Raw genomic sequence first — 25,385 nt, 5'->3', positions numbered from 1 at the left:
ATCATAGGCTTTTAGTCATTATTCTGTGTCCATGTTATAGAATATAAACCTTTTTTCTTTAAATGCTGAAGAAGACGCTCCTAGCAGGGTTGAAACCAGGTTAATTTGCTAAAAATAGTGACCGAGGGCTGCTTTCTTTCAATTGCAACTATTCACGGTCTCTGAACGTGCAGCCATGTACAAAACTACGGTGCAATTTTTTTGTGATTTACCGTGTGTAACAGTGTATGGATGGTATATTGCAAGTAACTGTCGCACTGAAAACAGTTATACGTAGCATTATACGAAATATAGATATACAAACAATTGGAAGTAGCCATTATAATGTGGTTTTGGGGTCGACATTTATATTCTTAGAAACTGCAAAGATATGTAAAAATAGTGGGGGTAACTTCACCCACAACACTACTCAACACACAAAATGTAGTGCAAACGATGTGCCCTTAACTTTACTTACTTCGTGTTACTGAATTCTAATTGGAAACATCAATAACTACATATGGGGCCCCTTGTATAATTTATTGGCATTGCGTAATTTGCGTGATCTTCTCAAGTTCATCACAGGCTAAGTGGCGTAATGCTCAGAGAATAATCTTCAGTTCTTTAGAATGATTGTATTGAATCTTTCTGTTCTCACTCTTCTCGACGTTCTTTCATCAAAATTGCTTTTTGTTAATTTTCCAGCTGGTACGTTCAGTACTGTTTTATCCATGCAAGTACGACCATGTCAGGAACCAACTATGTAACCGGAAAAAATAGCCAGGAGAGCTTAATTTACTCGTGAAATGAGAACAGTTATACTTGAACCACTGATTCAGACAAACAAAGTTTTGCTGTAGGCGCTGTATGCCAAACTGTGGGTTATGAAGTATTTTGTAAATAACTTTATAGGTAAATGACGTTGCACTTACGTAAAAATGTCCCAATCAAGAGATGCGAAAAATAAATTAATATACGTCTGATTGCCCATAGATCAGAGTATATTATATACTCTAATTTTGAATTTGTCTTCAGGATCGGAGAGAACACAGCACGGCAATTAATTAAGACGATTTCGTATGTTTTTGTTGAACATCTAAAACAATTGAGAGAAGTTGTGATTGATGAAATATTTCTGCATGAACAGTTGAAATATTACATGTTACTAAAAATGCACACGCGAATATCTTACCTACAAATTGTGGTGACGTTGGCGATCAACGTTTGTGTGTGCGTTCACCGAGATATTTCACTGATGAAGCAAAGTTTGAAGGGTGACGGGATGATCCTCTGCCATAAAATTATTGACATATGGCCTAAAGACACGCTCCTTCGACACACTGCTAGAGCCAAGCAGTCCGTAGGCGTTTTAGAGTTGCTTCTCCTATTGCAAGATACGCGTAGTAAATATAATAGTGTACATTGTATTATGTACTGTGATTTTCATGACGTAAACATCGTTTGATAGCACTACATACATGGAAATGGACAATTGAAAATGGTGCTTTTAGTTCTTAAATGTTTTATTTATGAAAATCTTTTGGATATACATTTCATCCACTAACACGAAAATCTGGCGAGGTATTCCTATTCAAAATGAACACGTTTCGTAAGAAAATTTTTCAAGACCCTTAATATGTCATCAAGGTGTGTCGAAACCGGTTCTTGTAAATTAGGTAATATTAACAAGACCTTGGCTTTAGAAAGTCTTTGATAACTATAAATAGGAGTATTCTCACGTTATGGGACCCTAAAGATATTAGATGACTTTAGTTACTAAAATTTAAAAATTTTACTTGATCACATTGAGTAATTAGAGGCGATCTGTAAATATTTAAGTTCAAGAAAGACAGTTTCACAGCCAAGATTGCATTTGTAAAACCGTTATTTACGGTTATCGGTTTCGGTAAACAGAATTACCAACGTCTAATCTTAGTACAGGTTCGCCCATGTGCCCAACTTCAGCAAATATATTAACCTGAAAAGAGATCATTTGGCGCTAACTGTGTTTAACGAAACCGATCATCGTAAATAAAGATTTTAAGTACGAAATATTGGATCAAAAGTTTACTTTCTTCAAGTTTTAAAAATTTATAGCGCAGTGTTATCAATTTACACTATGGAAATGTGACTGCGAAAATCAACGAAAATCACTGTTACTGTAAAATGTTATAGCAGCAGTCAGGATCAGCAGAATCCACCCGCCTGACAATCCTGCGTTACATTTCAACTTTTATTCTTATTCTCGCTGTAGGTACGGCCGACGGCCGCAGCAGTTTCTGTGTGTGGCGGCCCACGTTATCAGCAGGCTGTTGCTGGTCCTCACTCCAGACGTACTTCCGCTGTTCATCCTGGCGCAGTCCCTTATATCAGGGGCCGCAGGTCCTATGATTGAATCAGCTTTGTCTGTTGGTGAGTGCACCGTGGGGATCGTATACCCCAACACGTATTAGCTTTTTCTAATTTTTGGATTATTTTTACTTCATTATTACCTGTGACTGCATGTATCGTGATATAACGACAGTCATGTAGCAAAATCTGTTTAATTTGCGCTCAGTCGTAAAAAATAATCCCTGTTCGCCGACAGTCTTTCGTGGGTTTTCGTTGGTGTCCGAGCTGTGGATGCACTGGGCATAAGATTTCCAGTCGCTCGGTAATAGCCTTGAGAAGTGGGCGCATAGAAATGTGTGTAGTGGCAACGTTGTCACACGTACTTATTTTATCAGTAAGAGTGTTAGATAATAGACGATCCATCAGTGTCATGGCTTTTCTCACAGCAGACGATTCAGGATGAATAATTTATGGCAAACAGACATTTTGTATTTTATGTGTTTTCAGTGCTTGCTATTCGTGTAACAAATGAGAGATTTTGTTACCATTAATTGGCTATTTCCATTCACAGCCTTCACCGGCCATACGGTCCGCCAATTCTAGCTATGGTATGTCCAATAGCCCTTATTTCTGAAATTACTGAAATCAAGTTCAGGAAATTACAATCCACAAGCGAGGAAATGATGAAAGTAGGATTACAATAAGAGAAAAGTAGGAGGTCCCTGGTGCAGGGTCATTCTAAAGGGGGAGTTAAAGCATTGTTACATAGAGCTTGCGTGATGCTGAGGGAATTAGATTAGGAAATGAGACTCTTAAAGAATTAAAGGAGTTTTGCTATTTGGGGAGCAAAATAACTGATGATGGTCGAAGTAGAGAGGATAAAAAATGTAGGCTGGCAATGCCAAGGAAAGCGTTTCTGAAGAAGAGAAATTTGTTAACATCGAGTATAGATTTAAGTGTCGGGAAGTCGTTTCAGAAAGTATATCTATGGAGTGTAGCCATGTATGGAAGTGAAACATGGACGATAACTAGTTTGGACAAGAAGAGAATAGAAGCTTTAGAAATGTGGTGCTACATAAGAATGCTGAAGATTGGATGGGTAGATCACATAACTAATGAGGAGGTACTGAACAGGATTGTGGAGAAGAGGAGTTTGTGGCACAGCTTGACTAGAAGAAGGGATCGGTTGGTAGGACATCTTCTGAGGCATCAAGGGATCACAAATTTAGTATTGGAGGGCAGTATGGTGGGTAAAAGTCGCAGACGGAGACCAAGAGATGAATCCACTAAGCAGATTCAGAAGAATGTAGGGTGCAGTAGGTACTGTTAGATGAAGAAGCTTGCACAGGATAGAGTAGCGTGGAGAGCTTTATCAAACCAGTCTCAGGACTGAAGACCACAGCAACAACAACGTAGAGAAACTGCGATAAGAGAATGAATATTTAGCGCTTGATGTCAAGTGATCTGATAACGAATTTGAAAGCTTCTTGTTAATGGAGTGGAAGTATTTTCTTTTAAAATCGATGGAAAAATATATTAGAACATGATGAAGTACATAGCCATTTTACGGGGGTAGGGAAATTTTCTTTTCTTCAACATTGATTACTCGTATATAAAATACATACAAACATTGAACAATTTACTACGTTTCTATCCCCTTTGACCTGTGACACCTTTCTTGTTCGTTACAGTAGTAAGGAAGCAATCTGGGTAAGATCCTAAACTCTAGATCGTAAAATGCAACAGAAAAAAGTTTCTACACCCGTACATGGAACGATTTACAGGTCAGACCAGTACCACAAGGCGCTCTGAGAAAGCGGGAATCGACCTGTGTTGACACCCCTGTATTAGTACGTAATGGAGCCTTCACGGTCGGCAATAGAGGCGCTGACTCTGGCACTCTGTCGATCGTGAAGATTGTGAATATTGTCCTGCGATACGTTTTTCGACGCTTGCTCGAACTGTGCCCCTAGTTCTGTAAGAGATTTTGGTTGACGAGTCACACGAATCACTTCTCGTCCCATCAGATCATACAGGAAGTCGATTGGAGGCAAGTCTGGAAATTTTGGTCGTTAAGGAAGTTGCTGCATATCTTGCAGAACACGTTGAGTTTCATGAGAAGTTTGTAAGCAAGCATTATCCCCTTGGAAGAACCTTCCTGTTGCAATAACGGTAAAAAGAAAAAAAAACGGTCTAGCAACATTCTTCACGTATTGAGTGTTAGTGTTCCCTCCAGAAACACCGACGGTGAAAAAGAATTGCAGCTTACTGCACTTGAGACCATTGGGCCTGGAGTTGAGCAGTGTGTTTTGGACGAATGCATCGTACGTGACAGTACTCACCAGGTCTATGTCGTACGAGCAAACGACCACGGTTTGGTTTCACGCAGAATCTACTTTCATCGCTGAAGATCACGGCGCGCCAGCCAACCGTGGTGGCCGAGCAGTTCTAGGTGCTACTGTTTGGAACCGTGCGACCGGTACGGTGGCAGTTTCGAATCCTGCCTCGGACATGTATGTGTGTGATGTCTTCAGGTTAGTTAGGTTTCATTAGTTCTAAGGTCTAGGCGACTGGTGACCTCAGAAGTTAAGTCGCATAGTCCTCAGAGCCATTTGAACCAATAGATCTGCTGATGAACGCGTTGGCTTCTGTGATATTCAGGACCTTTTGAGTGGAACAAAGTGGCTTACAGGGCCATCAAGAGGATTCACAGTAAATAAATGAAACACGAAACTACTGAGTTTCAGCATAAATGCTGTTAGCGATAAGCTTCACATCCAAATCTGGGATCACGTTGTAGGTGATTGTGGAGATTTTGCTATCGTTCATAATAAAGCATAACGAACGAACCATGGAGGTCATAAAAAGCAGAACAGCCGTATGAAGGAGAGAATTCCCCTCCAGAAGACATCTATCAGTATCAACAACAGGCTTTAATATGTGAAAGAATTTTCTGAGCATGTATATCTCAAACACAGAATTGTATGGTAGTGAATCGTCATCTGTATGTCCGCCTCGATAGCTGAGTGGTCAGTGGGGCACAGTGTCATGCGCGGGGCCTGGGCTCGATTCCCGGTTGCGTTTTCTCCGCTCTGGGCCTGGGTGTTGCGTTGTTTTCATCATCATATCATCCTCATCGACACGCAAGTCGTGGAAGTGGTGTCAGCTAAAGAGACTTGCTCCTAGCAACCGGTCTTCCCGACTGGGGACTCTCACCTCATGACATTTAATTTTCTCATTTGTAAGAAAATTGGAATGAAGCAGATGAGATGTTACAGGAAAGTGCTGCCTGGATGCCTTTGATAAATACTCAGCAGTAAATTTTTATGTGAAGGATGACAGGACTTGTGTTACTATATAAGTGAACAATTCCTATTCCGCTACAGGGCCCAGTCATTCAGGTTACCTTGAACGTGACTCAGGATATTTTTTTCTACATTCTCTGCGACCATGTTTTACATTAACGTTTTACACTTTCATTTTTATTATATTGGCAACACTCCGTTCGTCTAAAACGAGGGCTGCACCCATATTCTCCTAGCTTGACGAACTCTCGGGTGGGATAAAAGAAGCATCACACATTTTGAAATCGTTTGCGCATGGAGACGACAGGGACTACTTTGAACAGCAGGTGACATGTGACAATCATGGTCCTCGTACTTTGGGTGACCTACGGCAGTGGTGTGTGACTTCAGATGGATATGGCTTGTCTCAAGAAACTTAACTCGTTTCCAAGCCGAACTGAAGCGAGTGCAGTACGAGAGGTGGTTTTACTCGGTATTGCCTTGTTGTGGGGGTGCACAGCTCTTCGGGAGTTAAGCTTAATAAGCACGAATACATACGCAATATTTAAATCTGTGGCCTTACGTAGTTACCAGATATTTCTGTCCATGTGATTTTATTGAAACCTAAGTTACATTGTGATGCTGATACTTAAGTAGTTGGTATCGGATATAGATAAAAACTGATTAAGTACCTTTTTTGCTTTAGGTTTGGAACTGACGGACATCAGACATCGGACGACGCTGAACTATTTCTCGAGCAGTAGCCTCGGGCTTGGCATCATGGCTTCCGCCTTTTTAGCCTGGCCCCTGCGCAACTGGAATTACTTTGTGTCTTGTTCTGCAGCATTCTGCTTAGCGCTGTTTTTATTTTTCAGGTAATATGGAGCGTAAAGGAAACCATATACTTATTCCAGATACACATGATGATGAATATTGGGGGGGGGGGTTACGTCGTTTTAGGATTCTTTTCGTAATAATAATGTTTCCTCACCATATTTTAATATCACATTTCTTTACGATTCTTCAAGCCTGAGACTTTTGTTTTATGCGATAGTTTTTCATTCAATTTTTAACAAATCTGTAAGCTGCAGTATATTGCTACTTAAGAAAAACTTCATCTCCAATTTCGACTGCAGCTATTTTTTATTCCCTTATTCGTCAACTACGCCTGTAATTTATTCTATACTTTCTTATTGGGAATATTTGTGTTATTTTTGTGTCTGAAATTGACTAACTTCTGTTGTCAGAGTTCCATTTTTGTAGTACACAATGAAGACTCGGTTTGATGTATAGACGTGGAAGCAGTATCATGAACTCAGTTTCCATTACCGAATGGGATTTTTTTTTTTTTTTTTCTAATGTGCAGAATCACAGTTCTTCGTATCTCGTAGTGTCAACGCAGTTTTCGTGGCTAAAACGGAAAGTTTTACAATGTTGCTTAGTTGGCTATTATTAATACATCTGATGACGTTCTGTAGCATGATGCAAACACACCATTTACCTATAAAACAACTCCCCTTTCAATTGCAAAACTGCTAAATGAAACGTATGGAGAGGCTTTGGACTTGCGGAAAACTGTTATAATATTAATTATACATTACTTTCTTTCGCTTTCTTGAAATTCACTGGGTAACCGTCATTGTTGGGTATGTATCAGTACACTGCCCCATTAGTACATCTATTCTCCGTCTCTCTGTCGATCTCCTTCTTTCCCTCTCTCTGTCCATCTACTCCTCCTCTCTTTGTCCATCTCCTCCTCTTGCTTTTCTCCGTCCATCTGCTCCTCTTCCACTTCTCTGTTCTTATGCTTCCTCTCGCTTTTCCCATCTCCTGCTTCTCATTCTCCTGTCCATTTTTTCTTCCCATTTCTCTATGTCCATCTTATCTTTCCTTTCTGTGTCCATCTCCTCTTTTCCCCTCTGTCTGGCTCCTTCTCTTTACTTTCTGTCCACTTTCCTCTCCCCTTTCCCAGTCCACTACCTCCTCCTCCTACTTGTGTCTGTCTTATCTTCACTCTTCCTTCTACCCACTTTCACCCCATTCCAATAGGACGTTCGTGGTTCTTACACCCAAATTATTTATTTCCTATTGATTAGTAGTATGTCTACCATGATTGACTGAAGTCGATCCAGTACTTTAGGATGAGCAATTTACCCTGCTCTTGCCCTCGTTCAGTTATGTCACATATATTTCCCAAGTATTTAACGTGTATCACTTATATTTGTGGACGTTATTTATCTATATCTCTAGCGAATATCGTTCTGCAGTTTCGTTTCCACGGAGCTCCTTGTTTACGATGTCACATCTCCTGAACTGCTTGTCGTAGAGTGATATAATATTGCATGTACATTCATTTGCGTACCTGGATACTGTCTGAGAAACGCTTTGCGGTTACAATCAGCAGTAAGGAAGTAATAAATTAAAACGTCATGCATGTTCCAGCAGTCTTTTTTTATTAATAGCAGTGTTTATGACATCGTATATCCTGAACCATGTATTATAAAATGAAATAATTTCGTAATTAAATTAAGTGGTATATGTGAACACTTCATGCCATATCTGTTGCAATAAAAGTCTGAAGCAAAAAAGAAGAATAGAGTGAAACGCCATACGTGATGCAGCAGTTTTACTGCATGAACAGAGGAAATGTAACAAGCGATAAGCTTTTTCCGTTTCATCATTTTCTGTGTGTGTGTGTGTGTGTGTGTGTGTGTGTGTGTGTGTGTGTGTGTGCGTTTGGGGGGTGGGGAGGGGGGCGGGGATGGGGGAAGGAAAAATTTCAGCAACACAGTTTCATCAATTAATTTAAATTTTAATAATAAACAGTCTCAGTTGCACCATTTACCTAGAATTTACCTAGGTTTCAGTCGGGCTAACCCAACCTTCTTAAGAATAAAATTAACTACCGTTTGTCCATACTGGACATCGTCAAGCTAAAACTACAAATCATTAAATCTCCAGTACAGCACTCGTGACTGCAGCATCGCGGTCGCGAAGTGGGGCTGAGGCAGTTGCAGATAAGTTTTTACAATCTGATGGTAATTTATGGATTTGTAGTTTTAGCTTGACGACGTCCGCTATGGACAAACGGTAGTTACTTTTATTCTGAAGAAGGTTGGGTTAACCCGACTGAAACCTAAGTAAATTGTAGGTGAACGGTGCAACTGAGGCTGTTGGTTATTAAAATTAAAATTAATATTTATACAGTTGTTGACAGGGCCGCGAAATGATGAAATTGGTCAAGTTGCATAAATGTTAGAGATTATTATTATTAGTAAAGTTGGTTACAAGTCACTAATGGTTCTCAATGTCAAATACTCGAGAAATGTCTGCCTATTTGCATGTCATGAGATACGCTTCTTTTTCACTCCCACACTCCCCCTTTGATAGATAGGTGGTTCTTACCTCCACAATGGTTCTATCGAAACACTAAGTCTCGAATGGAAAACAGCCCGCAGTTGTACTAAACTATGTTTATTTTAAACCTTCACCATGGCTTCTGCTATAACATTATAGCCTTCTTCAGAAGTCATATACACTAATAAATGAAAAATGTATTAGCCCAGCGGCTGTGTCAAGACCAATAAAATAACTTCGACATTAGCCTGTTTCGAACATAAGTAAAAATTACATATGCTCGAAACAGGCTTATGTCGAAGTTATTTTATTGGTCTTGACGCAGCCGTTGGGCTAAGACGTTTTTAATTTATTAGTGTGTATGACTTCTGAAAAAGGCTATATTATTATAGCGGAAACCATGGTGAAGGTTTAAAATAAACATAATTTAGTACAACTGCGGGCTGTTTTCCATTCGAGAAAATTTTCTAATGGTTGCTGTTGTTGCTGCCATGATGAAAATAATGAAACATTAAGTGGTGTGTGTGTGTGTGTGTGTGTGTGTGTGTGTGTGTACCAAGTTTGGTTGAAAACGATCGACTGGTTTACGACGAGACTCGTATTGTACTGATATGCATCCAATTTTGTAACATGTATGAATTTAAGACGAAGCGTCCACATGCTCTCACTAATTTTGCACAGGTGGTTCCCGGAGTCACCGCGGTGGCTGGCGTGCAGAGGTCGTGAGGAGGACGCCCTGAGGCTGTTGAGGCGCATAGCCACCACCAACGGTGGACAACTGCCGCCTTACGCTCGGCAGGTGATGCGGAACGTGGGTACGGCCCAGAGGGACAGGAAGGGCTTCCTCAGCCTCTTCTCTAGCTGGAACGTCTTCAAGAATTCTGTGCTCCTGATTATGGCAAGGTATGGTGATACAGAAGAGAGCTAACCAATGAATATCTGCTTCTTGCTGTCTTGACTTAAAACTTGTACTTATTAACTGATTTAATGGATATAAAAACCTTCAGGAGATTACAAGTTAAAGTCCTATGTAGAAGCCTCCTAACTGTGAGCCGGCCGCAGTGGCCGTGCCGTGCTAGGCGCTTCAGTCCGGAACCGCAGGACTGCTACGTTCGCAGGTTCGAATCCTGCCTCGGGCATGGATGTGTGTGGTGTCCTTAGGTTAGTTAGGTTTAAGTAGTTCTAAGTTCTAGGGGACTAATGACCAAAGATGTTAAGTCCCATAGTGCTCAGAGCCATTTGAACCATTTTCCTATCTGTGTTACTGAGCAAATATTAGCAGGTGTCGCAAAAAGAAAGTAACTAGTATAAACAGTAAATTCTGAGCTCCTTTTTCAGTTGGCCTTGTGTAAAAGTGGTTGCAGATTGAACTGAAAAATAGATTGAAAATTTAAGATCTGTAATTATTAAATGGTTACTTATACTTAGTATAAATAGGTTGGCGGCATCAGGGAAGACCATCGCGAGGCACATGTTTGTCTGTCAGTATTAGACTAGTGATTACATGATAGAATACTTTAAAAAATCTGATTACCATAACTGTATTCCCATTGAACTGTTAACAAGTCCACAGCATCGATTCTAAATATTTATAAATGAGAAATGGTATATTTCACATCTGCCTACGTGTAGATAATGTTGTTATTGGGTGTACAGCCGGATCATGAAGTTATTTTAACACGAATGTCTCGTCAGGGCTGATAAGACACAGAATTTGCTTGGGGAGTGATCAGGACTATGTGGTGAATGCCTAATGCCTAAGCATTGCAGCGATCTCGAAACAACCCACGTTACATATTGGCGCTCCCAAATTGCGGGCTCAATCATGGTTCGGTAGGAAATAGCAAACATCTCTCCATGAAGGCACTGACCATCTTGTCTCATAGTGGGATAAATATGTTAATTGCCATCGTGATTACTTTTGAAATAATGAACAGTGTACTTAACATTTGTCTCGTCCTCAGTTGATTGCCTTATTCCTCTATTGATTCTTCCTGAAACTCAAAGGAAGCTGCAAGCGTGAGCGTACTTTTTTGTTTTCCGTCTCCACAACTCTCTTCCAAACCTGGCTCACAAGCCTTTGCAGAAAGGCTAGAATTTCGTTCCCACACAGAGGCATTTGTCTGCTATTGATTCTATTAGTGCTGGGGCTGGTCATAGTTCGCTTTCCTGAAGATCGGGCAGAAGAAATTAGATAGGAAGTTTCTGATCATCTTCGTCGAGCTCTACCACTATGGAGTAACTTTTATTTTAGTGAAAGGAAAGCCCTTCAGTCATTGAGGGAAGATATCTTTTAGTTCTTCCCTTTGATTAATGGAGTTTCACTGTTCTCTCGTGAAAATTGTTTGGCAAAAATGGTCCTTTTATTTGAGAGTTGAGGATATCATTACAAAATTTCATCAGGGGTGGCACAAGAGTTGTATGTTTTATCCAAGGTTCATAAACCTTGAACTCCCCTATGTCCGGTCGTCAACAGTTTGGGCGCTCTTCCATATTATGTGGCCAAATGCCTGGTTTCTGTTCTTAACACTCATGTTGAGAAATATGAAGATCATATATCCAACATGATTCATTTTATTCAATGCTTTAAGTACCTAAGCATCGCAACAAATGACACTCTAGTTGGTGTTGATGTTCTTGTATCGCCATATATTGACATCAACATATTTTTTACTTAATGATAATTTTTTCTAACAAACTTACGGTGAGGCTATGGGTAATCCTCTCTCCTGTATTGTCGCCAAATTGTTTATGGAGGATTTTAAAGATACCGCATTCAGGACGTCTTCTCCTAAACTCACAGGCTTTTTTTTAAGTATGTGGATGTATTTTTATGGTGTGGCCACATGGAATGGAACCTTCTCATCTATTTCCAGATCATTTTAACGGGCCGCGCGGGATGAGCCGAGCGGTCTATAGGCGCTGCAGTCATGGACCATGCGGCTGGTCCCGGCTGAGGTTCGAGTCCTCCCTCAGGCATGGTTGTGTGTGTTTGTCCTTAGGATACTTTTGGTTAAGTAGTGTGTACGCTTAGGGACTGATGACCTTAGCAGTTAAATCGCATAAGATTTCACACCCATTTGAACATCATTGTAACTATCTTCATCCACGCATCAAACTTTCGTTGGAAATTGAAAATGACTGCAAATTACCTTTTGTACCGTGCGAACACGATTGATGCCGATAGTTTCCGTTCGTGATTAGATCTGTGACCACAATATCATCTCCAGTGGTTTGTCGCCTGTAGAGGGCAGGGCTGTGGGTCAACAATTGAGCGCTGTCGTGGCCAGAAGATGCTCTCGAAGTCACGGACGGTTGAGCAGTGTGTTTCACAGCGACTGGGGTAAACGTCTTATCGTCGCGGTCCACTGTTTACTTAACTCGCTGCTAAAAATTGCGTTATTTCGTCACTGCAGGTTCGGTGGGACTGAGTGTCGACTGGGGCTATGAGGGTTGCTGGAGTGTGTGTGTGTGCATGTGATTGTTAGGAAGGATGATTCACTGAGAGGAAAGTTCGGAGTAACCATCAAAAATAATAAAAAAGTAGCAGTTGTTTGATATAAATGTGAAAGATCATCTGGTAAAGAGGTCAATATTGCCTGTATAATTATTGATCACAATGTAAACAAACCACCTATGTCATAGCTAGTGAGCATATGATCTGTGGAACGTTATAACTAGCAAGCTACCATGTCGAACAACTTATGGCAGATCTACGCACCTGCTTACGCTGCAGTCTATAGTGATGATGTCTGGTGGTGTGGGCGTGAACCCGTTCCTGTCAGTGGCAGCTCAGGGCGCCATCCAGCTGCCCGCCTACTGCGTCGTCCACTACACTGCTGCGCGCTTCGGCCGCCGCTGGTCCGCCGTGGGCAGCGCCCTTCTGTCTGGGATCGCAGCAGCGGCCGTCTCCTTCATGCTGACTGGTGAGCCGAGCGCCTTACACAATGCATTGTTTTTGAGCCATCTGTGTGCTGTGCGGGTTGCAAACCTTAGCCCGCGCTCAAAGCAGACAGTACTGCTACGTGTATTGACCGGGCAGCAAGTGTTTTGCGTCTGTTCAAAGCGACGCTTCGCCAAGGAAACAGTGAGCAATGGCATTGTAGCAGCCATTAACATCTCGTTTCCCCCTGCAGCACTGTATGTCTACAGTTAACGTGTGAGTACGTAATCAAATTCGCAAACACTGTGTTACTGATAATACGCGTCACAGATTAACAAAGACATTAATTCAAAAAGTGAGAAACTAATTAGCTTCTGATGATTATGCACCTAGTGCCAAAGAAAATGGCGAGAGGCGACGAAATGTTACTCAACCTTTAGCAAACTGCGTCTCGAAATTTAACTGAAGGTAGCAGATCGGCAATTCATTGCCGGTTTTACACATAATTTGCAAATCTCGAAAGGTAAACAACATGATTTCTTCGCCATGTGACTGGGAAAGCTCTCAGAACAAGATTCTTACCGGCAAGGTACCTGTATAACTGTCACAGTAAGACTGTCACATGACGCATTATCAGCTCATAGCACAATATTCTTGCAACCAAGAAGCCTCATGAGCTCTCTATAAAAGATTCCCGTCAGCACGGTGCCTAGCGTAGTGAGCTCTCAGCAGAAGACTCTAGCCAGCACGATGCCTTTTGAGATCTCAGTAATAGACTTTCACCAGCATTGTGCTTCATGACTGCTCAGTACTAAACTCTCAGTAAGTGTGGTGCCTCGTGAGCTCCCAATACGTGGCTTTCACCGACATGGTGTTCAAACTGTTCAAATGTGTGTGTAATCTTATGGGACTTAACTGCTAAGGTCATCAGTCCCTAAACTTATACACTACTTAACCTAAATTATCTTAAGGACAAACACACACACCCATGCCAGAGGGAGGATTCGAACCTCGGCCGGGACCAGCCGGACATGGTGTCTTGTGAGATCTCAACAAGTATCTCTCACTAGGGGTGTCCCGTCAGCGAGGTAAATTCTGAACTCTAAGTATAAAAATCTCTGTAATAAGTTATGAGCTCTCAGTACTAGGCATAGTGTGCTTCGTTACTTGTCACCTCCTAGTACTCCACACTCACCAGCATGGGGCCTCGTGATTTCTCACGAATAGGCTCTCGCCAACATATTGCATCGAGACCTCTCAGTATAATACTCTCACCACCATGGTGCCTCGTCAGCTCTCAGTACAAGACCCTCACCATGGTGACTCGCGAGCTCTAATACTCATTTGAGATTATTGGCTTAAAAGCTGTCAGTACAAGACACTTCTATGGTGCCCTGTGAGTTGTCCATGCAAGGCCCTCCCCACTATGGTGGCTCGTGAGCTCTCAGCGCAAGATTGTCGCCAGAATAGTGCCTCCTGAGCTCTCAGTACAAAACGTTCACCAGCATAGTGCCTCGTGGTCTTTCAATATATGAGTCTCGCCGTTATGGTGCGTCATGAGCTCTCAGAACAAGACTTGTGACAATGTAATGCCTCTTCAACTGTCAGTAAAAGACTTGGCACTTGTGAATACCGCGTGAACTGTCAGTACAAGACCACAGTGCCGCTTGATCTCCCAGGACAACACTCCGTCCAGAATGGTACCTCGTGTGTCCTCAGAGAAAAATCTCGTCAACATGTTGCCTCATGATCTCTCTGTGCAAGACTCGTCTAGCTGCTTGCTACATTGATCATCAATGTATCTGCTGAAGCTATACGATTATACGTATATAACATGTACATTCCATGACCGAAAGTCATCGGAAGGCACTTTGACACTGATGCTGAAACTATTGCTGTACATTTGCCTCCACTCAGTCCTGCTTCGTTCTTTCGTTTTGTTTTAGAGCCGACAAACAACTGGGGTCATACGCGCCGAAGCCAAAACTATAGGGCACGAAGACAGAGGAGTTAAATAGCTTCATTCCCAATCGACGTAAGAGAAGACAGCTAAAAACAGGAACGTGTATAAAGGGCTGTAAAATACACCAAAGGGAAACGGAGATCCAGAACTAAAAAAATTAAATGGCCTTCACCATATTGCTGTGACGGATAAAACGTGAAACGCGGTCGACAGCCCAGGCGTAGTTCACTAAAACGGCCGATAACTCAAGCGGCAAACCGAAGCAGGAACGTAAACGGTTAGAAAACGGACATTCCGTCGGGAAATGACGGACAGTTGAAATTTAGCAGCAATACGCACAAAATGGTGAAGGAGCAGCACTGAACAAATGACGATAGCTAAAATGGCCGTGCCCTATATGCAACCTACTTCAAACGACGTCTTCCCAGCGGGAGACCCGAGAGGAGGTCGTCCAAGCCGCTGGGAGAGGCTTGATAATCTCGAGCTTATTTCCATGAAGGGAGGACCAATGGCGATGGCAAAGTGACACCTCCTCCTGACAGACGAAAACACAGAGATCATCGGAAGTAACATAGGAATTAGTGGTCTGAGGTACGAAGACTGCAGCCAACGCAGCAGAATCCGCAGCCACGTATCCTGACATGAGCAGAAACCCACATAAACATCACTGTGGCTCCATCAAGTATGAGCAAGTGACAGTTTTTCTGGACCCGTTGCACTAGGGGATGGGCAGTGCACAGTGCACAGAGACTTTGGAGGACGCTGAGAGAGTGATCAGAGGATACAATTGAAAAGCCTGTATCGCCGGATGTACTCCGTCGCCTAATACAGGGCAAAGAGCTCGGCTGTAAATACTGAGAAGTGTGCTGGAAGCCGTTATCGAAAAACGTCGGCGCCAACGACGAAGGCACAACCGACACCAGCTTCAATCCGAGAGCCATCAGTGTACACACAGGTAATTCCATGCGAAATTGTGTAGGCGATAGAGCAAGGCTGCAGTAGTGTCCTTCGGAAGCGAATGACGGCCAAGGTGAACACGGCCGCCGCACGAAGCTAAGGAGGTGAAGGGTTCAACCCGCCGGGAAACTTGCAGATGCTGTGAACTTAAGCCGCCAGAGCAAGTGCTGGAAGTGAACTCCAGGAAGTAACAGACAAGAAGGACGTGCCCCATACTGACGATCAAAGGAGCCGTCGAAGAAGGGGGTACAGAATGGATGAACACGCATGGCAGACAAACGGCATGCATACCTGCTGAGGAGAAAGTCACGGCGGTTGGACAGTGGTAGTTCACCAGCTTCAGTCCACAGACTCAACTGGGCTGATGTAAAAGGCGCCAATAGCCAAACGGATGACACGATGGTGGACAGTTTTGAGATATCGTAAAAGGGACAGTGATGGTGGTGTAGAAAAACATCCTAAAACAATGATCACTCCTCGTCTGATTGGAGGCTTTATCCAGATTATTTCACAGTCGCACCCAGTATCTATCTCAACTGCGTTTAAACAGCTGCTATGAACACGCCACCTCCCATACCATCAGACCTATCCTTCCTAAACTTTGTTCAATCCGGGTTCAAAATTTCACTGCTATTTATGTCTGGTTTCAACCAGCTTTTGTTACATAACACAATATTGGCATTACTACTGTTTATTTCGAAGAGTTACTCGAGTATCTTGGTACAGACACTTCCACAATTTACTAACATTCGTGTCGTGAACTGGTAATTTTTTAGGCCAACGGTTTGTTTTCCGCAGGGAAGGACCTAATATAAAAAAAAAAATAAAAAAATGTGCTCGCCACAATTACTGTGCTACGCATGTAGCTGCTTCCTGTGTGTAGTGCACACCCGATGTATCGAGGGGCGTCCTACAACCTTCCACCCCATAGCGTAGGTCAAGGAATCTACAACCATTTTCGTCACAAAGTCGACCTAGCCTCTGCTTTAGATTCTCCATTCGACTACAAACCAGAGGACCCTAGTCTACCCTGGGTATAATGCTACAAATCGTCAGCCTTCGCCAGTTTAGGCAGCCGCAGAAAGGACCCAAGGATTTCCTCGGAACCCCGACAACTGGCATCTTTGGTGCCGACATGTACAACAGTCTGCAGCTGGCTGCACCACGCACGCTCGATAGCTGCTGGACGAGCCTCTTCGACATCCAGGACAATGCTCGCTGAGAAGCACACAAAGTGAAAGTTGGACATTTTCCCCGGCCTAGCCGCTATATTCCTGAGGGGCTCCACGACCCCCCTAACGTTGGAGCTCCCAGTAACTAACAAACTCCTATCCCCAGGTGCCTGTTCAGACCTAGCTGAAGGTGCGGCCACTATCCTGGCAGAAGGTGCACTCTGATCTGAGTCAGCCTCCCCCCTCCCCCCATAGCATCAGATAGCGCACTGATCTATTGGAAAGTGGAAGAGATTTGGCAGGAGCGTTCATCCCCCGTGCAGCCTTCGCCTTGAGGCTCGAGACCTCGACACAGACCGTCACCCACACTGAGAGTGGGCCTGTCGGCTCTGTGACACCCCCCCCCCCCCCCCCCCGTCGCGATGCAAATCTAGTACAGCCGAGGCTGCCCCAGGCACCCCATCCCCACTGCACCTCAAGGTGGCACTCTGGAGCCTGTTGACTGTGGCCAACAAAGCTTCCAGCTACGTTTGCACAGTGGTCAACTCCTCCTCCATCCCCACACAATAAACCCAGTCCATATCTATCTAGCTAATATGTGATTAACTATAAGAAACTTAAGGAAACCTACTGGCACATACAGTTAACAGCTACACTCTAGTTGGCAGAAAGGACACTCAACAGTGAGAAAGAATAATAGTGTATGGTAGAAGCTAGATCTGGAGCTTACTTTCCTGCTACGGTCTATATAGTGAATACTAAAGAAAAAAACAGTGTCCTACAGCAAACTTCTACGGTCTATCTAATGAATACTGTTAAACAGTAACCTACGGTAAGCAACAACTACAGATTAACCCTCGTATTTATAATGTAAACAAACGTTTACGTGCACGCGAAAATGATCTAATTAAACTATGACAAGTGCTGTCTTCAATGTATCTAGTCTATAAAAGTAAATACTGAGTATTGTACACTGACAGATGCAGGTACAAAACAAAACCTTTAGCTGACAATAAGATTGCCGAAAGTAAAGCACAAATACGGGCTTTACTTTTTAGGAACCGATAGGCTTACAGTACACGGTCACTAAAGCCACAATAATCTAAGGAATTTAAGCAGACGACGAGATGAGTTTTAACTTTCCGTTAACTAAACCGTATGTAAGAGCGGCTCAGAAGTTGTATTACGATACTGATTTAGTGAGATATTGTACTGTAACAATAATTTACCTCGTATTTTACATTGGCTTAACTTTTAACGCTCGTAGTTTGCGCTAGACAAACGTACGCAAATGATTTTAAGATTCATTCTCAAAATGACGTTTCCTAATAAAACGTATAAAAACTGCTACCTACAATGTATCGAGTCTAAATGACACTAGTAAACTTGAATACTGAGTATGGTAAGCTGCCCAGTAAGCTGGAGGAAGTCTGCCCTGGTGACGCCCAGAGATGGAGGGATATGAATGGTACAAAGAGAAAAAGTCAGGTGAGGAAGGAAAAGGCGAAATGCAACTGCTTGAAAACGGGTAGTCACACAGATGAGTTGATTATAAGCATCATCCCAAATGAGCAGCATGACTCCCCCATGAGATGGAATGCTGACCTTAGGGGAAAGTCAAAACGCACCAGGGAAGAGTGCGGAAGCTCAAAGCGGTCATGAGGACGCAATTTTGTTTCCTGAAGGCAGAGTACAAGGGTGCTGAGATTCTAAAAGCAGCCATAAATCCTGTTTGTGGAATCAATGGCCGTGAACGTCCCATTGGAGGAGAGTCAGGATGAAGAGAAAGTGAAGGGGTGTCACGTCGGTGGCTGCCAAGTTCCAGCGTGAGAAGACTCTATTCTACAGGGCACAGAGGCAGGAGCATCCTGCTCGATGAGGTTCACAGAATCGTCAGCTTTCTTGGGTTGTCGGTCTGTAGAGTCCATTGCAGAAAAACGGTTGATAGCACGCACTGGCGACACAGATGCCAACCGGGCTGGAGTATCACCTGGCGACACCGTCAAAGAGGATCTTCGATTCAGCGAAAGAAAAGACCGTTTGCCTTTGATCAATATCTTCAAGCCTTTCCAGTTAGCAGATAAACTCTCAGGTGTTGGTTGGTGGGAGGGACGTAGGACGTCTTCATATGACATGCCAAGCCATATTCGTCTAGCACCAGTTGGCATCCCAAACTGATAGACGGTTTACTTCCATAATCACTACACACCTGAGACAAAACAGTCACAGAAAGTGTCTAAAATCGTGCCATACGCCACATCTTGCCACAACATTTGTCGTGCACGGTACATCATCAAGTGGGACAAACCTTAAAGTTACTTTTGGTCATTCAGTTTATATAAGGAACAGTAACGTAAGAGCATAAAGGCTCTTGAAATGTGCTGCTACAGAAGAAAGATGGAAATTAATAAATGAGGACGTATTAAGTCGAATTAGAGAAGAAACAAATTTATGGGACGAATTGATTAAAGGAAAGAACTGGGAAGAACTAGATAGGGCACATTCTGAGCAATCAAGGAATTGTGGATTTGGTAATGGAAGGAAATGTAGATGAAAAAATTGTACAAGTAATCCAAGGCTTCAATACTGTATGCAGGTGTAAATGGATGCAGTTAGTTGCCGTAACGCAGAGATTAAGAGGCTTGCGCAGGATGGGTTAGCATGGACAGTGATTCAAACCAATTTTCTATAAGAAAACCAGAAGATCAATAACGTAAGAGGGCCAGATCTGCTCTTCATTTGCTTGAATTGGGTAATTTTTGTGCACTCTGTGTATGTGTGCGTGTGAATGTGTGTGTAAGTGTATGTGTGTGTTAATGTGTGTGTGCGTGAGAAAGAGAGAGAGACAGAGAGAGAGAGAGAGAGAGAGAGATACTACCGTCACCGGCCGCTGTGGAAGAGCGGTTATAGGCGCTTCAGTCTCGAACCGCGTGACTTCTACGGTCGCAGGTTCAAATCCAGACTCGGGCAAGGATGTGTGTAATGTCCGTAGGTTAGTTAGGTTTAAGTAGTTGTAAGTCTAGGGGACTGATGACCTCAGATGTTAAGTCCCATAGTGCTCAGAGCCATTTGAACCATTTGATACTTCCGTCATTTAGTTGTATGTGGTAAGTGCTGCACGGTATGTTTTTGTTTCAGCTAACGTCAGCGGACTGGCCATCACGGTGATGATGGTGATAACGCAGTTCTTCACGACGGGCACCAACGGCATGGCCAACCTGCAGAGCGTGGAGCTGCACCCCACGTGCCTGCGACAGATCGCCGCCTGCGTCGAGTGGACCGCTGCTGGCGTCGTCATGTCTGCCCTGCCATATGTGGCCCTCATGGTAGGTGGACAGACCTCCAGGAGGTGTGAGTCATTATTATCGCAGCGAGATAAGAAGCGACGGGAAGGGAATTTATGAGAAGACGTGAGAGGAGTCACAGCTGTCTGTAACAAGCTGCTCAAAGATTGTGTCTAAACCCATACCACAAGCTATTTACAGCTGCAATTTTCGAGTGTCACACACAGTACGTCAGCAAATATAATAACAGTTTACGTGATTTATGGCACTCAGTTTATATTAGGGGCAGTAATATACAGCTGTGCCAACGTCCTTGCTGCAGTGGTAACAACCGGTTCCCGTCAGATCACCGAAGTTAAGCGCTGTCGGGCTGGGCTAGCATGGATGGCTGACCATTCGGTCTGCCGAGCGCTGTTGGCAAGCGGGGTGCACTCAGCCCTTGTGAGGCAAACTGGGAGCTAGTTGATTGAGAAGTAGCGGCTCCGGTCTCGGAAACTGACATACGGCCGGGAGAGCGGTGTGCTGACCACATGCCCCTCCATATCCGCATCCAGTGACGCCTGTGGGCTGAGGATGAGACGGCAGGCTGTCGGTACCTTTAGGCCTTCATGGCCTGTGCGGGAGGAGTTAATATAGAGCTGCGTACCACATTTGAACCAGGAGAAGTACACCTCATGCATAGTGTTACACACTGGCGCGCAGAACTCGCATTGAGTTCTCTGTGGTATAAAGGACAGGGCCACATGGAGACTAAACATCATTCGTGTTGTGACATTTCTCTCTGTGTTAACAGTACACACTAATTTAGATTTAATAAACATCTATTAGAAAACGACCTTCAGTGGTACCGACTACTGAGAAACAGAGTAGTTAACAGTCATAACCTGTACGAGATTGACTCATAGCAAACAGATTAAATACAATAATGAAAACTGTTGATGTACAATAAAAGAGCTAAATGTGTTTACTCGAAAGAAACTTTAGGATTCACAATCCACCATGTAATTATACTCCGCAAATAAGCGCCATATAAAAGAAAATTACTGTACTGCTCGACAGCGGAGGTGCACAAGGTATCCAAGAGAAATGACAAGACAAAGCTGATGTTAAATATTGCGTCTAGAATGGTACAATTATTCAGAGAGGACCTTCATGAATTTAATTAATCTTAAATCTCTCAGTGTTAAGCCAGTCCAAAAACCAACAGTTGTAACCTCCCAACAGATAAATATGTTCCGTAACCTCCAAATAAAAAAAGGGAATAACCTCCCAATAAAATGTGACTAATACATAACCTTTCAAAAGAAATCTCGTAATGTAACCTTTCAATAATTAACTGATTGCGAATCTAAACTGGTAAATCTGAACGTCTGCAGTGCTGCGTCATGGCCCTGAAAACTCATTCTGAATAAAATACTTACCTCAGTGATGTCGCCGGATAACGTGTATGTATCTGCTCCTATAAGAAAATTTTCTGGCACAGTGCTGGCCACTAGATTTTGTTATGTATGAAAAGAACTGATTTTCTTTACAACATTCGGTATGACTATGGATATGAAAAATTAGTTAAAACTTTAAATTCAGATGAATGACTGTCAAAAGTTACGTTAATAAGAAAGATTGTTATTGAAGATATTTGAAGACATTTACATGTGACTTTGATATAACAATAGTACAAAAAAATCAGTTGTAGCAATTAACATATGAGCACGGCAATAAAGAACAATAATTTTAGCGTTTACCTCATACTACATCGCTCAGACACCGCCATTGTTCTCCACGACCGGCCTACCCAACTGCCCGACTGCTAGCTACTACTACTACTGCTACAGACACTGCTCTCTGGTCTGCGATTCTATTGTAGCTTACATATCGCAGGCAGCGCGTGAGCATTCCATTGAAGTTACATCTGCTCGAGTGCGCTACCAATAAACTCCTTACTCATGGACCGCTTACAGCATCAACCCCACAATTCCGATGACGGCAAGAGAGGACAAATGAGAAAATTTTCCCACAATCAGCTTAACAGCTCACGTATGCAAGTTGCTAAGAAGAATAATATACAGAATAATGGAATATAAAATTGAGGATACTCTAGATGCCGATCAGTTTGGCTTTAGGGAAGGCAAAGGAACGAGAGAGGCAATTCTGATGTTACGGTTAATAATTGAAGCAAGATTAAATAAATATCAAGACACGTACATAGGAACTGTCGACCTGGCAAAAGCTTTCGACAATGTAAAATTATGTATGATGTTCGAAATTCTGATTATGTAGGGGTAAGCTATAGCGAGAGACGGACCGTATACAATTTGTACAACACCAAAGTGGAAATAATAAGAGTGGACGAACAAGAGCGTAGTGCTCGTATTATATATGGTGTAAGACAAGGATGCAGTCTTTCGCCCTTACTGTTCAATCTGTACATCGAGGAAGGTATGATGGAAGTAAAAGGATGGTACAAGAGTGGACTTAAAATTCAAAGTGAAAGCATATCAGTGATACGATTTGCCAATGACACTGCTGTTTTCAGTGGAAGTGAAGAAAAATTACATGATCTGCTGAACGGAATGAAGAGTCTAGTGAGTACAGAGTCTGGATTGAGAGTAAATCGTATAAAGACGATGGAAATGAAAAGTGGTAGAAATGAGAACAGCGAGAACCCTAACATCAGAAGTAGATGAAGTTTATAAATTCTGCTACTTAGGCAATAAAATAACCTATGACGAACGGAGCAAGGAGGACATCAAAAGCATAGTAGGAATAGGAAAAAGGGCATTTCTGGCCAACATAAGTCTACTAATATGAAATATCGGCCTTTATAAGAGGAAGACACTTCTGAGAATGTACGTATGGAGTACAACATGGTAGTGATACATGGACTGTGGGAAAACCGGAAGAGGAGAATCGAAGCATTTGAGGTGTACTGCTACAGACGAATGATGAAAATTAGGTCGACGGATAAGGTAAGGAACGAGGAGGTTCTTCACAGATTCGGAGCGGAAAGGAACGTGTAGAAAACACTGATGAGTAGAAGAGACAGGAGGATAAGACATCAGTTAAGGCATGAGGAATGAGTTCCATGGTACTAGAGGGACCCATAGAAGGCAAAACTTTAAAGGAAGACAGAGATCGGAATATATCTAATGAAAGCCCTCTCTAATGTGGCTGAAAATGAGAAAACTTCACCGAGTTAGTTCGTTGAAGTCTCTATTTAAAGTTCAGGAGAGCCTATGTTTCTTATGTTATAAGAAGAAAACTGTACAGACATCGTCAACGCGAATTCGTTATAATAAGGAGGAGCCATTTCATCAGATAATACCATCAACTGAAAGACTAGACATGAATTCCTTATAATGTTGAACGTTGGAGAAAATCTTTGGATCTCCCAACACATCGTAGAAAATGAGAATAAATACCCATTTCATGAGTTAGAAAAATTAAGGCAAATACGATATGTTGATCATAGATGAATAAACAATTTAGAGCATTAATGTGCTGCGCATTACATCAAGACATGCATTTCTGGTTCATTGTTGTTGTGATTCTTAATAGTCCGTTGGTAAACTTCTTTCAAATGGCTCTGAGCACTATGGGACTTAACATCTACAGTCATCAGTCCCCTAGAACTTAGAACTACTTAAACCTAACTAACCTAAGGACATCACACAACACCCAGTAAACTTCTTTCAGTTTCTTACTTTAGAGGTTGCAATTATGAAGTACTTTCTGTCATCCACCCATCACTTTTTACCTGAAATACTACCACAGGCCATACTTTGTAGCCTGAAAAATGTTACGTAAGTCATGGTAAGTGATATCCGTTGTGAGCGGTAATTTACTTCAGACACTGTCTTTCGGAGCAATGTGTAGAAAGATAATGTTGTGTTTATGTATTGCCAGCAGAGATTTTCTCTGTTGGTAGAATCTGAATACTACCCAAATTTTACCACGTACCCCTGTAGTACAGGAGCGGAGCGGAGCTCATCCTGAACCATACTAGCGTGTTCTGTCTTAATACGGAATTAGGCACTAAGGGACATGTGGCGCCGATATTTTATACCTCTATCCAATGAGGCCTAATATATTTCGATTACTTCTCATGTCGCACAGAAAAGGGAAACAAATGTACAACCTAGGATCTAATTTGACATTTATAATACCAGATTTGCAAGGAATTTCAGTCGCTAAACAATCAGATAATTAAATGACTTCGACATCGATGAGGGGTTCAACGTTGACCTTAGTAACCTTCATTTTGAGGCAAAGATGATTTGGTGATTATTTTCCAAGAAGGACCAAAAATTTGCGTTTTTGACTGACTCCCAATTGACATTATGACAAATCAAAATTAGTAAATCGCTCTTAAAACTAATTATGTCGTGTTGAAACTGTGTAATAGCGACAGTTTGAAAGAAATTACGTCTAGATATTTACTCAAAATGACTCTGTAGGGACGAAGACGATTAATGAAATTTCGTGTAACTATGACGCAAACAGAGAAGGAGAGATGGGTAGAGAACAGTGTCGCTTTAATTCACACAAAAAAAGAAAAAAGTAAGTTTGTTTCACGAATACTATGTCATCGTTAGTTATATTTTACTACTAATAACGAGAATAACATATGAATCAGTAAGAACTAGTGCACTATTTGATTTTGCAATTCTCTAATTAATTACACCGTTGTACGGCATGATGGACACTTTTCCCGTTTGTAAGTTTGTCATATACAGTTACTTCATGTCAGACGCAGAATAGTTTTCTCTCTGTGACGAATGTTAAAAAGTATTGTAAGTCAGAGATGTGTGCTATCTAAGTATAGTCATAGTATTTACGGCAATTCTACAATTATTACGAGATGTTACTCGTACGTACGTTGTATCGTATAGGGTACAAACCGTTACTATAGAAACGTCAATAATCATTGTATGTAGATAGTCTAAATTCCATAGCGGCCCAGTTGCGACTTTGATAGCATGAATGTCTGTGAAAATGTTCTCATTTTATTTCTCGAGTCGCGTACTACTTTGCACGTGTGGTAGACGTTTGTGTAAATACATAATTTGGGACTATATGTCATAAAAGTGTGCAAAAGATGGATATTTCCGAATCATATGAGAAGTTGTGTAGTAATCCAAGAAAATATAGTAAAAAAGTTGTGATCGTCCATACAGT

At 42.2% G+C, this 25,385-nt stretch overlaps 1 protein-coding gene across 1 annotated transcript in view; it reads left to right on the top strand.

The window, feature by feature from the left end:
- LOC126252180 (solute carrier family 22 member 7-like) overlaps window positions 1-25,385 on the top strand; it is an 85,515-nt gene that overhangs the window by 59,580 nt on the left and 550 nt on the right. The window contains exons 5-9 of the mRNA XM_049953050.1: window positions 2,234-2,391; window positions 6,301-6,469; window positions 9,633-9,854; window positions 12,663-12,877; window positions 20,065-20,252. Coding sequence (XP_049809007.1) covers window positions 2,234-2,391; window positions 6,301-6,469; window positions 9,633-9,854; window positions 12,663-12,877; window positions 20,065-20,252 — 952 coding nt within the window. The remainder of the gene's footprint in view (window positions 1-2,233; window positions 2,392-6,300; window positions 6,470-9,632; window positions 9,855-12,662; window positions 12,878-20,064; window positions 20,253-25,385) is intronic.

The sequence above is a fragment of the Schistocerca nitens genome, chromosome 4, assembly GCF_023898315.1.
Source record: "Schistocerca nitens isolate TAMUIC-IGC-003100 chromosome 4, iqSchNite1.1, whole genome shotgun sequence".
Lineage (NCBI taxonomy): Eukaryota > Metazoa > Arthropoda > Insecta > Orthoptera > Acrididae > Schistocerca > Schistocerca nitens.
Note: the sequence above shows the minus strand (reverse complement) of the source record. Positions and strands in the feature narration are given on the sequence as shown.